The 15,303-nt window shown below is 39.5% G+C and overlaps 1 protein-coding gene across 1 annotated transcript; it reads left to right on the top strand.

Moving 5' to 3' along the window:
• Window positions 1-3,218: 3,218 nt before the first annotated feature.
• On the top strand, window positions 3,219-4,157 carry LOC126079570 (olfactory receptor 480-like). Its single transcript, XM_049890663.1, has one exon. It carries the CDS (start codon window positions 3,219-3,221, stop codon window positions 4,155-4,157), a length of 939 nt encoding a protein of 312 aa, XP_049746620.1.
• Window positions 4,158-15,303: the final 11,146 nt, after the last annotated feature.

Genomic DNA, 15,303 nt, shown 5'->3' with positions numbered 1-15,303 from the left:
TAGGCGCTGTCATTTGCCAATAACATTAGTCTTTTCATAACCTCAATGTCTTTGTTATTTAGCACTGCTATAACAGAAATACGACAATGTGGATGGCTTTAACAAAGAGAAATTTATTCTCTCACAGTCTAGGAGGCTAGAAGTCCGAATTCAGGGTGCTAGCTCCAGGGGAAGGCTTTCACTCTGTGGGCTCTGGGGGAATGTCCTTGTCCTCAATCTTCCCCAGTCAAGGGGCTTTTCAGTGCAGGGATCCCAAGCTCAAAGGATAAGCTATGCTCCTGGTGCTTCTTTCTTGGTAGTATGAGGCCCCCTGTCTCTCTGCTCTCGTGTCCCTTTTATATCTTAAAAGAGAATGGTTTAGAAGGCAATCTAATCTTGTACATTGAGCCCTGTCTCATTAACAAAACTGTCACTAATACCATCTCATTAACATCATAGATATAGGATTTATGACATATAGGAAAATCACATCAGATGACAAAGTGGTGGATAATCATACAATACTGGGAATCATGGCCTAGCCAAGTTGAGAGACTATTTTGGGGTGACACAATTCAATCTATGGCACTCAGTTTTAAGCATCCCAAACTGTGATCACTGCCAGCTCCTATCTTTTCAGCTCATTCCCTCCAGTAGACTAATTATAGCAAATCTTCATCTTTGTCTTGCTGAAATTTAATAACTATTTTACTTTCTTCCATATACCCAAAACAATAGAAAACAAAAAACCAAAAAACACTAAAAAACCCAAACCCGTTTTTGAATAAATTCTGACTCATAGCGACCCTATAGGGCATAATAGAACTGTCTCATATGGTTTCCAAGGAGCAGCTGGTGGATTTGAAATGCTGACATTTTGATTAGCAGCTGAGCTCTTAACCATTGCGCCGCCAGAGCTCCTTTTCCCATATACACTAAAACCAAAACCCATTGCCCTTGAGTCAACTCATAGCAACTCTACCTTCAAATGCCTTTTTTTGCTCTACAAAAAGACAGCCCTAGCTAACTCCAGTTCCTCACCTACCAAGCTCCTTTAACTGTTCAACTAAAAACAGAGGCACAGCAATTCCCAGGGTTCTGGGCACTGAAAAACGACTCTTTAACACGTGACTCACAGACTTGCCATTACCTTGTGCCCACTTCTTTACATGAATTGCAAAATTGTTCTTCTAGGAGTATATTTATATATAAACTTAATTAAAATTTTTGAACACACAATGAACTAAGTTTACTTTCTGGTATTCTATCTTCTTTAGAGAGTACAGAGATTTTTTTGTATAAATATGGTAATGAATTAGAAAGGAAAATGCTTTTTGGACATGGAGTCCAGGACTATGGCTTTTAGTCTCAGCTCACTGGAAAACACCTGACCTAAAACTACTTACTTTTTCAGATCCCAGTTTATAACTTTGCAAAATGAGAGAAATGGTGTGGAATATTATGAAGGCCTTTTGAAACTGGACATCCTGTGAGTCCATGAGAGAGCTCTTATGCTGAAATAACTATCCTGGTAGCCATGTCCAAATGTAGCTATGGAAGAAAATAGTACCTTAAAGTGTACAGTCTGACCCTCCACAGCTTATTAACGAAACCTGGAAACTCCTGTGGGCTGTTCCAGAGGAACTTGCCATTCTCCGATTAAACTTGATTCTCAAAATCCCAGACGAAGGAAGGGGTCCCTCTGAGCCATCCCCAGGCTGTGATAACCTCTTATGGCTTTTTACACATATGTCATAAAGATGTGGCTTTTTAGCAATGTCTGTCTCCCCATCAGGTTGAGACTGTCATATGGAGAGGGACAGGGGCGGATTCACCTTGGAGACCTATGTTTCACTAAACTTGGCAATTTGGATTCAGTACCTAGTCAACGAACATTTGAATGGACAAATAATACAGAGTTTATTCCCCATTCATGATTGTTTTTAAACATAATCTAAGATATTCTCTCGTTAGCATAGCACAAGAGTTTTGAAACCAGATATGCCTGAGATGAATCCTATTTCCACCACTTGCTGATTGTGTTATTTGTGGCAAGTTATCCATGTCTTTGAGTCTGTTTTTTTCTCATCAGTAAAATGATAATGATAACAGCAACTTCATGGGTTATTATTCCTAACACAGGTCCTGATATATAGTAAATCATTTATATATATTAATTCTCCATTTCTCTCTATATAACAATACAACTTGCATGGTGAAGTTAGGATTTTGATGATGGCGTGAGAGGTAATCGCATTAGAAACAACTAGCGTCTAGGGCAAGTTAGTATGGGGAAGAACTGTCCAGAAGCTGACATACAGACGTGTTTTTTCTTAGTGACTGTTCAGAAAGGGGCAAGAAATCTGTGGAAAGTAGAGACATGGGCCCTCTGCTGACAGCCCCAGCTCATGCAGAGTTCCAAGCATCTGTGGAGCATCCGAAGACTTCCAGGAGTAACCTGACCAACAAGTTTGGCTTCCTCTTAAACTGAACTTGCTTCCTCTCATCAGTCAGAAACCTTGATCCTGAGATGATTCTTTCTCCTATTCCAAATTTCCATCTTCCTCTGTTTACTTGTTATGGTTTGAGTGTCTTAATCTATATCCTGCCACTGTCCAAACTTCTTGGATCTTGGCTATGCATTCCTTGTGAGACCTTGTGTGGAGACCTACGCCATGGCTGAGTTACTGACCTCCTCTCTGTCCTCTGGGTTAGCATGCAGCTCTACCCTTTGTCTTCTGCTTTGAAATAAGGATTCATAATGACTGTACATCCCCTTTCATATAAGAAATCATACCCTCAGACATCCTTTTGAACAGCACATCTTTTCTATGGACCTTGACCCGGTCTGACATTTCTGTCCCTCTTTAGTCATGTCTAAGAAGATTCAGTTACTAGGTTCCTTGTATCATCTAATGGACATCTCTGGGATATGTTCATATTACAGATTGTTCCTCATAGAAGAACTAAACTCACCATGTAATGCAAATTTAAGCTGATCGTGTTATGTTAAAAAAAAATAAATTTTTCTGAGTGCTCTTGAACATATGTATTTTCAACTAACATGAGAGATTGTGTGTGAAAGCATTTTATGAAACCAAAAATTTAAACATAATTGTCTATATTGTAATTTTCTTTACATATCTACAGCAAAAAGAAGTATCCAAATTATAAACTTTATTGCTATTCTAAGCTCCACTTGTTTTGCTTTCAGTGGGCACCATTCCTAACCACTATAGATGGCCACTGGAAACTGCACTACCGTGACAGAGTTCATTATTTTGGGGTTAACAGAGGATCCTACAGTTTGTGTCATTTTATTTGTTGTGTTTTTAGGGGTCTACGTTGTCACTGTAACGGGCAACATCAGCATTATCACGTTAATCAGAGGCAGCCCTCAGCTCCATACCCCAATGTACCTTTTTCTCTGCCATTTGGCCTTTGTAGACATGGGGTACTCCTCATCAGTCACTCCTGTCATGCTCATGGGCTTCTTAAGGGAGGAAACTTCTCTCCCTGTTGCTGGCTGTGTAACTCAACTCTGTTCTGCAGTCATGTTTGGGACAACTGAATCCTTTCTGCTGGCTTCCATGGCCTATGATCGCTATGTGGCCATCTGCTCACCCCTGCTCTACTCCACCCACATTTCCCCCAGAATCTGTATCCTCTTAGTGGCAACATCCTACCTAGGTGGGTGTGTGAATGGTTGGATATTTACTGGCTGCTTATTAGGTCTGTCCTTCTGTGGGCCAAATAAAGTCAATCACTTCTTCTGTGACTATTCGCCACTTTTGGAGCTCTCTTGCTCCCATGACTTTACTTCTGACATCATTCCAGCCATCTCTTCAGGCTCCATCATTGTGGTCACTGTGTTTGTCATAGCCATTTCCTATGTCTACATCCTCATCACTATCCTGAAGATGCGCTCCACTGAGGGCCGCCACAAGGCCTTCTCCACCTGCACCTCCCATCTCACTGGAGTCACTTTGTTCTTTGGGACCATTACATTCATTTATGTGATGCCCAAGTCTAGCTACTCTACTGACCAGAACAAGGTGGTATCTGTGTTCTACATGGTGGTAATCCCCATGCTGAATCCCCTTATTTATAGTCTGAGGAATAAGGATGTTAAAGAGGCCATGAGGAAACTGATGGCTAGAACACACTGGTGGTCCTGAACAAATCTGAGTTTACCACAATCTGATTTTAATAATAAACCATGTATAGTGAGAACCTCTCCTGCAGATGAAAAGAGATGTACTAAGTAAATTTCAGTATATCCTCATAGTATTGTAGAGTCACAGATTTCATTGTGTCATTTTCAAGAAAGTTTTAGTGTAAAAAATAAATACGGATTCATTAGGACAGGAATATTTAGTAAGATGTAATTTCTTTATACTTGTTCCATTCACCATTACCTGCATCTGTAACTACAAATATTTTCAAATAAGTCCTTGCTCTTTGAAGGTAGTCTTTGAAATTAATATCTGTGGACATATCTGATACTCTTTGAATGGGAAATGAACAGTAGCGAGCTACCCAAGATTTGTTCATGTCAAAAATATGGTCTTCATGCTCTACAGACAATCTAAAGGTTGAACTCAGTGATGGTGGTGGTGAAAAAGCTTCAGTTACCCTTGATCCAAGCCGGATTAACAGGGCGCCTTCTGCATTACCTCTGTAGGTGAACCTAGTCCAGCCAACTCAGAAGATATCTGAATCACCCCTCTGATACCAGCTCTTCATTTTTAGAAATCTATTCTACAAAATACCTTAGAAGCCCCTGAAGGACAGCCTAGTGTGGGTTAATAGGGATGATCTAGGTCAATGTGGGGTGAAGAAATAATGATGTCAGTATGTGTTCTTGTTAGGTTTCGGTCTTGGAAAATGTATGTAGTACACGTATATGTCTGCTGAACCATTTTTCTCTGTTCTATTCGTATTGTCTCTGATGCTCAAAAAGCTCAGATTTCTTACCCATAATCTCACTGGAACTATTGCAAGAACCCTGAAAATGCTCTACCTCTACCAGGCTAATTCTCATTTTTAGAACTTAAAAATTTTTGTACCATTACAGACTCCTTTGTGTTTATTCTTCTAGTTATTTTTTTCTATATGAATACATACACAATAAAAAAGAGATAATTATATAGGAACTTGATTTTTTTCTCTTAATAAAAATGTAAACACAAGATTACTCTTAACACAAGCTAGATTGCACAATTTTTATTTAATCATCAACAATGATTCTACTGGCTTCAAATTAAAACCAATTTCTTTAAGTGGTGGAAAAAGTACTTCTGAATTGTAGCTACAATGATAGGCTCATGAAACCAAAAGTTTGATTGTAGTTCCCTGAATTCAACTTCTTTAGGCCCTTTAGACCCCCACATGTCTGTCGGTTTGTCATACTGTGGGGGCTTTTGTGTTGCTGTGATGCTGGAAGCTGTGCCACTGGTATTCAGGTACCAGCAGGGTCACCCATGGCAGACAGGTTTCAGCTGAGCTTCCAGACTAAGACAGACTAGGAAGAAGGACCCGGCAGTCTACTTCAGAAAAGCATTAGCCAGTGAAAACCTTATGAATAGCAGTGGAACATTGTCTGATATAGTGCTGGAAGATGAGCCCCCCAGGTTGGAAGGCACTCAAAAGATGACTGGGGAAGAGCTGCCTCCTCAAAGTAGAGTCGACCTTAATGATGTGGGTGGAGTAAAGCTTTCAGGACCTTCATCTGCTGATGTGGCATGACTCAAAATGAGAAGAAACAGCTGCAAACAACCATTAATAATTGGAACCTGGAACGTACGAAGTATGAATCTAGGAAAATTGGAAATTGTCAAAAATGAAGTGGAATGCATAAACATCGATATCCTAGGCATTAGTGAGCTGAAATGGACTAGTATTGGCCATTTTGAATTGGGCAATCATATAGTCTACTATGCTGGGAATGACAACTCAAAGAGGAATGGTGTTACATTCATTGTCAAAAAGAACGTTTCAAGATCTATCCTGAAGTACGATGCTGTCAGTGATAGGATAATATCCATACACCTACAAGGAAGACCAGTTAATTCGACTACTATTCAAATTTGCATACCAACCACCAGGGCCAAAGATGAAGAAGTAGAAGATTTTTATCAGCTGCTACAGTCTGAAATTCATCGAACATGCAATCAAGATGCATTGATAATTACTGGTGATTGGAATGCAAAAGTTGGAAACAAAGAAGAAGGATCAGTAGTAGGAAAATATGGCCTTGGTGACAGAAACAATGTCATGTATCAAAAAATAGAATTTTGCAAGACCAATGACTTCTTCATTGCAGATACCTTCTTTCACCAACATGAACAGCAACTGTACACATGGGCCTCACCAGATGGAACACACAAAAATCAAATTGACTACATATGTGGAAAGAGATGATGGGAAAGCTCAATATCATCAGTCAGAACAAGGCCAGGGCCGACTGTGGAACAGACCATCAATTGCTAATATGCAAATTCAAGCTGAAACTGAAGAAAATCAGAGCAAGTCCATGAAAGCCAAAACATGACCTTGAGTATATCCCACCTGAATTTAGAGACCATCTCAAGAATAGATTCGATGCATTGAGCACTAGTGATGGAAGACCAGACGAGTTGTGGAATGACATCAAGGACATCATCCATAAAGAAAGCAAGAGGTCACTGAAAAGACGGGAAAGAAAGAAAAGACCAAGATGGATGTCAGAGGAGACTCTGAAACTTGCTATTGAGCGTCGAGCAGCTAAAGCAAAAGGAAGAACTGATGAAGTAAAAGAACTGAACAGAAGATTTCAAAGGGCCTCTCGAGAAGAAAAAGTAAAGTATTATAATGACATGTGCAAAGAGCTGGAGATGGAAAACCAAAAGGGAAGAACACACTCGGCGTTTCTCAAGCTGAAAGAACTGAAGAAAAAATTCAAGCCTCGAGCTACAATACTGAAGGATTCCATGGGGAAAATATTAAATAATGCAGGAAGCATCCAAAGAAGATGGGAGGAATACACAGAGTCATTATACCAAAAAGAATTAGTCGATATTCAACCATTTCAAGAGGTGGCGTATGATCAGGAACCGATGGTACTGAAGGGAGAAGTCCAAGCTGCTGATGTCAGATGGATCCTGGCTGAAAGCAGAGAATGCCAGAAGGATGCTTACTTGTGTTTATTGACAATGCAAAGGCATTCGACTGTGTGGATCATAACAAACTATGGATAACACTGCGAAGAATGGGAATTCCAGAACACTTAATTGTGCTCATGAGGAACCGTTACATAGATCAAGAGGCAGTTGTTTGGAGAGAACAAGGGGATACTGATTGATTTAAAGTCAGGAAAGGTGTGCGTCAGGGTTGTATTCTTTCACTATACCTATTTAATCTGTATGCTGAACAAATAATACCAGAAGCTGGGCTATATGAAGAAGAACAGGGCATCAGGATTGGAGGAAGACTCATTAACAACCTGTGTTATGCAGATGACACAACCTTGCTTGCTGAAAGTGAAGAGGACCTGAAGCACTTACTAATGAAGATCAAAGACCACAGCCTTCAGTATGAATTACACCACAACATAAAGAAAACAAAAAGCCTCACAACTGGACTAATAAGCAACATCATGATAAATGGAGAAAAGATTGAAGTTGTCAAGGATTTCATTTTACTTGGATCCACAATCAACAGCCATAGAAGCAGCAGTCAAGAAATCAAAAGACGCATTGCATTGGGCAAATCTGCCACAAAGGACCTCTTCAAAGTGTTGAAGAGCAAAGATGTCACCCTGAAGACTAAGGTGCGCCTGACCCAAGCCGTGGTATTTTCAATCACATCATATGCATGTGAAAGCTGGATAATGAATAAGGAAGACTGAAGAAGAGTTGATGCCTTTGAATTGTGGTGTTGGCGAAGAATATTGTATACGCCATGGACTGTCAAAAGAATGAACAAATCTGTCTTGGAAGAAGTGCTGCCAGAATGCTCCTTAGAGGCAAGGATGGCGAGACTGCGTCTTACATACTTTGGACATGTTGTCAGGAGGGATCAGTCCCTGGAGAAGGACATCATGCTTGACAGAGTACAGGGTCAGTGGAAAAGAGGAAGACCTTCAACGAGGTGGATTGACACAGTAGCTGCAACAATGAGCTCAAGCATAACAACGATTGTAAGGATGGCTCAGGACCGGGCAGTGTTTCCTTCTGTTGTGCATAGGGCTGCTATGAGTTGGAACCGACTCGACGGCACTGAACAACAACAACAGCAAGGCCCTTTAGGTAAGTTTTAACTATCAAATTCTGAGTTAAATTATTTTCTACCCAAAATAACTAGGAGTTGTTTCTTTTTCCTGCATTAACCCTGACTGATACTCCAGAGGCCACATATAAAACTAAGCTTCATACGCAAATGACAGCAGGATATCATGATTTCCTCTGGAAACCTTTACCTGTATCAAGGGAGAGGAAGAGGTCACCCTTGCCTCCTGGAAACTTGTCCGGCATTCAGGGAAATTAACTGACTTCATTATTTGAGTGCATATGATGATTTTTCATGTCCACTACAGTTCAGAAATTGCAGGAAACAAGAATTTTAAGCCTCAAGTTATTTTTCTTAAAGATTATCTAAAATTATACAGACAGGATTCTTTCCACATGTCTTAAATTGCCTTGGAAGTCAACCTCAACATGATTGTCCTTAATATTCAATTTGGAGCCTGTTTATGGATTGAACTGTGTCCCTCCTAAATATGTGTTCTAAATCCTAATGTCTTAAGTGCTACAGCTGCTAACCAAGAAGTTGGTGGTTCAAATCTACCAGGCGCTCCTTGGAAACTTGATGGGGCAGTTCTACTCTGTCGTATAGGGTCACTATGAGTCGGAAACGACTCGACGGCAGTGGGTTTTTAGTGGGTATACCTCTGGTTATAATCTCTTTTGGGATTGTGTTTTTACTGCTATGTTAATGAGACGGTATTAGCGTAGGATGTGCCTCAAGTCAATTTCTTTAAGATATTTAAGAGCAGATTAAGCAAGCAACCAGAAATAGGGGAAGATAGATGCTAATCACATGAAGATCACCAGAGTCTACAGAGAGAGAAAGCCTTTCTCTAGCTTGCTTACCCTGAATTCTGATTTCTCTCCTCCGAAACTGTGAGAAAATATATTTGGGTTTGTTAAAGCCACCGACTTGCAGTGTTTTTGTTATAGCAACACTAGATAACTAAAGACAGAGCCTTTGACCTCCTATTACCCAAAACATAACAATCTGAGGTGACTCCTGAGGTGGCAGCATGTTGTATATTTCAGGGTGATAGCAGGTAGTAAGCTGGGTATATTAAATGTTTGACTCATATGAAATCCTGACTGTACTTCTTCCTCATTATTTAGTGCATTGTCTCAACTGTTTTCCCAAGCAATTCTCCCCTCCCTCCCCGTGCTCCCTGCCCGCCCCCAGAAAAGAAACCCACTGCTGTTGAGTCGATTCTGACTTATAGCAAATTCAAGTGTTACAAAGTAAAACTGCTCCATGGAATTTTCTTGACTATAATCTTTACAAGAAACTGATCATTGGGCCTTTCTTCTGTGGAATTGCCAACATTTATATTAGTAACTGAAAAGAAAAAAAAAAAATCTGTTGCCTTTGAGCCAATTCTGATACATAGTAACCCTGTAGGACAGAGTAAAACTACTCCATAGGGTTCCCAAAAAGCAGCTGATTGATTCAAACTGCCAGCCTTTTGGTTAGCAGCCAAGCTCTTAACCACTGTGCCAACAGGGCTCCTTTACATTCAGATGAGCACAAATAGCTTGTGCCAGCTAGGGACCCTGGGACATGCTCAGGGTTTGAGATTGATAAAATTCAACATTCATTCATGACAAAAACTTTCAGCAAATTAGGAATAGAGGAAAAATTCCTCAACTTGATAAAGAACACAAAGCCTACAGTTAACATTATACTTAAAGGTGAGAAACTAGATGCTTTCCTGCTATGATCAGAATGAAGGCAATGGTGTGTTCTCTCACCACTCTTATCGAACATTGTGCTGGAAGCCCTAACTAATGAATTGAAACCAGAAAAGGAAATAAAAGGCATACAGATTAGGAAGAAAGAAATAAAACTATCTTATTTCTACATGATTATCTATGTAGAAAATCCTAAAGAACTGACAAAACAAAAACACCAAAACTAAACTAATAAGTGATTATAGCAAGGCAGCAGAATACAAGGTTAATAGACAAAAGTCAATTGCTTTTGTGTACGCCAGCAATGAACAATTGAAAGTTAATTTAAAAATACAACCCTATTTACTACAGCAACAACATGAAAGAATAATTTAGATATAAATGTAACAAAATGTGTTGTTGTTTTTGTGTGCTGTTGAGTTGATTCTGATTCATAATGTCCTTACATGACATAATAGAATTGCCCCATAGGTTTTCCTGGGCTGTAATCTTTACAGGAGCAGTTGCCAGGTCTTTTTTCCCATGAAGCCTCTGGAGGGTTTGAACTGCGAACTTCCAGTTAGCAGCCAGGTGCTTAACCATTGTGCAACCAGGGATCCTTAATGAAATATGTATAAAATCTATATGAGAAATACTGCAAAACCCTGATGAAAGACATCAAAGAAGATCTAAATAAATGGAGAGATATTCCATGTCCATGGATAGGAAGACTCAGTATTGTTAAGATGTCAGAATCCCAGAAAGTTAATTTGTTGATATGGACAGCCAGATTCTAAAATTTATGGAAAGACAGAAGACTCAAAATAGCCAGCTGAAGAAGACAAAGTTGGAGAATTGACACCACCTGACTTCAAGATTCACTATAAAGCTACAATAATCAAGACAGTGTGGCATTGGCAAAAGAATAGTAAAATAGATCTATGGAACACAATGGAGTGTCCTGAAATGTTATTGTTGTTGTTAGCTGCCATCAAGTTGGGTCCAACTCATAGCGACCCTATGCACAGCGGAGTGAAACGCTGCCCGGTCCTGAGCCATCCTTACAATCACTGTCATGCTTGAGCTCATTGTTGCAGCCACTGTGTCAATCCACCTCGTTGTGGGTCTTCCTCTTTTCCACTGACCCTGTGCTCTGCCACGCATGATGTCCTTCTCCAGGGACTGATCCCTCCTGACCACATGTCCAAAGTATGTAAGATGCAGTCTCTCCATGCTTGCTTCTAAGGAGCATTCTGCTTGTACTTCTTCCAAAACAGATCTGTTGGTTCTTTTGGCAGTCCATGGTATAGTCAATGTTCTTTGCCAACGCCACAATTCAAAGACGTCAATTCTTCTTTGGTCTTCCTTATTCATTGTCCAGCCTTCATATGCATATGATGCAATTGAAAATACCATGGCTTGGGTCAGGTGCACCTTGGTCTTCAAGGTGACATCTTTGGTCTTCAGTACTTTGAAGAGGTCCTTTGCAGCAGATTTACCCAATGCAATGTGTCTTTTGATTTCTCAACTTCTGCTTCCATGGCTGTTGATTGTGGATCCAAGTAAAATGAAATAGACCTTCACAAATGTGGTCAACTGATCATTGAGGAAGGAAAAAAGGCAATCGGATCGAGAAAGTATATTTTTTCAACAAAGGCTGCTAGAATTGAATATCCACATACTAAGAAAAAACTGGATATTGACCATCTTTCACAAAATGATTCTAGACCTAAAAGTAATACTGTAAACTGTAAAACCTCTTGAAGATAAAGTGGAAGAAAATCTAGGTGATCATGTGTTGGCAATGAGTTTTCAGATACAAAACTAAAAGAAAGCACAATCAATGATGGAAAACATTGGTAAATTGGACTCCATTAACATTAAACACTTGTGTTTAGTGGAAGACACTGTTAAGAGAATGGAAAAGCAAGTCATGGACTGGGAGAAAATATTTGCAAAACACATATGTGATAAATAACTTAGTTCCAAAATATATATAGAACTCGTAAAGCTCAGCAAGAAGAAAGAAATAATCCCAATAAAAAATGTACAAAATATCTGAACAGAGGCATCAGCAAAGAAGATAGACAACTGTCAAAGAAGCATATGAAATGGTGCTCAACGTCATATGTCATTAGGAAATTGCAAATTAACACAACCAGAAGATACCACTACATATCTAGTAAAAAACCAGTTGCCATCAAGTCGATTCCAACTCATGGTGACCCACGTGTATCAGAGTAGAACTGTGCTCCAGAGGGTTTTCAATGGCTGATTTTCAGAAATAGGCTGCCAGGCCTTTCATCAGAGGTGCCTCTGCATTGACTCACGCTACCAACCTTTTGGTTAGTAGCATCTGCGTCACCAAGGAACTTCCAAACAACATTAAAAAAACAACAACAACAACATTAGAACGGATAAAATCTGTAACACTGACGCCACCAAATGCTGGAAGGAATGTGTTAGCAACAGGAACTCTCATTCATTGCTGGTGGAATGCAAAGTGGTACAGCCACTGGAAGACAGTTTGGCAATTTCTTACAAAGTTAAATATAGCCTTATTGTAGGATCTAGCACTCACACTCCTATGTATTTGCCCAAATGAGTTGAAAACATATATTCACACTAAAACCTGCACAAAAATATTGATACGAGCTCTATTTGCAATAGCCAAAAACTGAAAGCAAGCAAGATTCCACTCAAATAGGTGAATGGATAAACAGCTGTGGTACATCCATATAATGGAATTCTTTGTTAAAGATGAAACACTAAGTCTTGTAAAACACAGAGGAACATTAAATGCATATTGCTAAGTGAAAAAAGCAAGTCTCATAGGGTTGTATATTTTATGATTCCAACTATATGACATTCCAGAAAAGGCATAACTATAGAGACGGTAAAAAGATCAGTGGTTGCCAGGGGTGGGGGTCGGTTTGGAACAAATGGAGGGGGTGAGTAAATGGAATATAGGGGATTTTTAAGGCCTTAAAACTATCCTGGATGATAATGTAATAGTGGTACATGGCATTATGTGTTTGTGAAAACTTATAGAACTGTACAATAGAATGAAATCTAATGTAAACTATGGAAATTAGTTGTGTATATGTGAATTTACAACTAAAAACGGGTGACTTTAGGCCTAAATTAAAACTCTATTTTAATCAAACTGCGGTCTGACCTAGAAACTTCTGATTTTGTTGAAACACAATTCAGTCGTTTTGTCAAAGTTTAATTGCTTATAAAACAAAGACAGAAAGAGTCAGAATTCCTGGCTTGGGTGAGGAATTGTTCAAGGTGCCTGTAAAGAATATTTATTCAGCTTGGTCTAAAAGACCATAAGGGGGAATGAAGAAAATCAAAAACACAAGGGAAAGATTAGTCCAAAGGACTAATGGGGCACTACTACCACAGCTTCCAGCAGACTGAGTCCAGCACGACCACCACTGACTGCTCTGACAGTGATCACAATAGAAGATCCCTGACAGAGCTGAAGAAAAATGTAGGACAAAATTCAAACTCACAAAAAAAGACCAGACTTACTGGTCTGACAGAAAATGGAGAAAACCCTAGAGTATGGCCCCTGGATACCCTTTGAACTCAACACTGAAGTCAGTCCTGAGGTTCACCCTTCAAACAAAGATTAGGCAGACCTATTAAACAAAAAATAAATGCATGTACTTCAACCACGTAGTTCAAACAGGGACAAGGACAAGAGGGCTGGAGGGGACAGGAAACGTGGACAAAGGGAAATGGGGCATCCAAGGTCTAGTAGGGGCAGCTTATATGAATATGGCTTGGTCAAGTTGTGCTGACTTCCACAGTACTGTGTACTGTCTAACCCTTCACCAACATTACCATTTATCTATTGTCTAGTTAGTGTTATGCCCTTCCCAACCCTCTCCTCCCCTCCCTTGTAACCATCAAAGACTGTTTCTTTCTGTGTGGAAATCTTTTCCTGAGTTTTTATAATGCTGGTCTCATACAATATTTTTTCTTTTATGGGTGACTTATTTCACTCAGCATAATGCCCTCCAGATTCATCCATGTTGTAAGATATTTCGGAGATACATTTTTGTTCATCATTTGATTTCCTGACTGCTGCTTCCACGGATGTTGATTGTGGATCCAAGTAAAATGAAATCCTTGACAACTTCAATATTTCCTCCACTTATCATGATGTTTCTTGTTGGTCCAGTTGTGAGGATTTTTGTTTTCTTTATGTTAAGGTGTAATCCATGCTGAAGCCTGTAGTCTTTGATCTTCATCAGCAAGTACTTCAAGTCCTCTCCATTTTCAGCAAGCAAGGTTGTGTCATCTGCATATCACAGTTTGTTAATGAGCCTTCCTCCAATCTTGATGCCACATTCTTCTTCACATAGTCCAGCTTCTTGGACTATTTACTCAGCATACAGATTGAATAAGTATGGTGAAAAGATACAACTCTGACACATACCTTTCCTAATTTTAAATCACACAGTATTCCCTTGTTCTGTTCAAACGACTGCCTCTTGGTCTATGTACAGGATATTCTTCTTAATCCTTACAATATTTCTAAATTATTTACCATCTTCATGACAAAACTTTTTCCTCTTTGAGACAAGTATTATACAGCAATGAAAAAAATATATTGTCATGGAGTTAATTGTATTCCCCCCAAATATCTGTCAACTTGGCTAGGTCGTGATTCCCAGTATTGTATGATTGTCCACCATTTTATCATCTGATGTGATTTCCCTATGTGTTGTAAATCCTGTCTCTTTGATGTTGATGAGATGGGATTAGTGGCAGGTATGTAAACTCAATTTACAATATTAATCAATAATTTAAGCCCGTCTCTTTTGAGATATAAAAAAGAGAAGACAGCAGAGAGACGGAGGAACCTCAGATCACTGAGAAAGCAGTGCGGGGAGCTGAGCCTGTCCTTTGGATCTTAGATTCCTGCAGGTAGAAACTCCTAGACCAAGGGAAAATTGATGACAAGGAACTTCCTCCAGAACCACCAGAGTGAAAGCCTTCCTTTAGAGATGACACTCTGAATTTGGAATTCTAGGGTCCCAGACGGTAAGGGAATTAAATTCTGTTTGTTAAAGGCTTACACTTGTGATATTTCTGTTATGGCAGCATTAGATAACTCAGACATATACTATTATCCCCAAAGTGCTTTATGACCACCAGGTACTTCTCTATTCATTGATAACATTTGCCACTTTGCTCTCAGTCTGTTTTATCTTCCCAGTCCTCAATGGCATAGTTATTACTCACCATACGAATCTGCCATTAGAAAAAGTAACAGCCTGATTCTAAAGTTTATGGAAAGGTCTTGAACTCCTTATATTGCCTAATTTCTCCTACAATAAACCCACTGCCGTCA

This window comes from Elephas maximus, chromosome 7 (genome assembly GCF_024166365.1).
Source record: "Elephas maximus indicus isolate mEleMax1 chromosome 7, mEleMax1 primary haplotype, whole genome shotgun sequence".
In the NCBI taxonomy this organism is placed as follows: Eukaryota; Metazoa; Chordata; class Mammalia; order Proboscidea; family Elephantidae; genus Elephas; species Elephas maximus.
The sequence above is the reverse complement of the archived record's forward strand: the minus strand, read 5'-3'. Positions and strand labels throughout refer to the sequence as shown.

Bases quoted from the DNA above. Each gene is read 5' to 3' on its own strand.
- LOC126079570 (XM_049890663.1), top strand. From the start codon at position 3,219: ATGGCCACTGGAAACTGCACTACCGTGACAGAGTTCATTATTTTGGGG.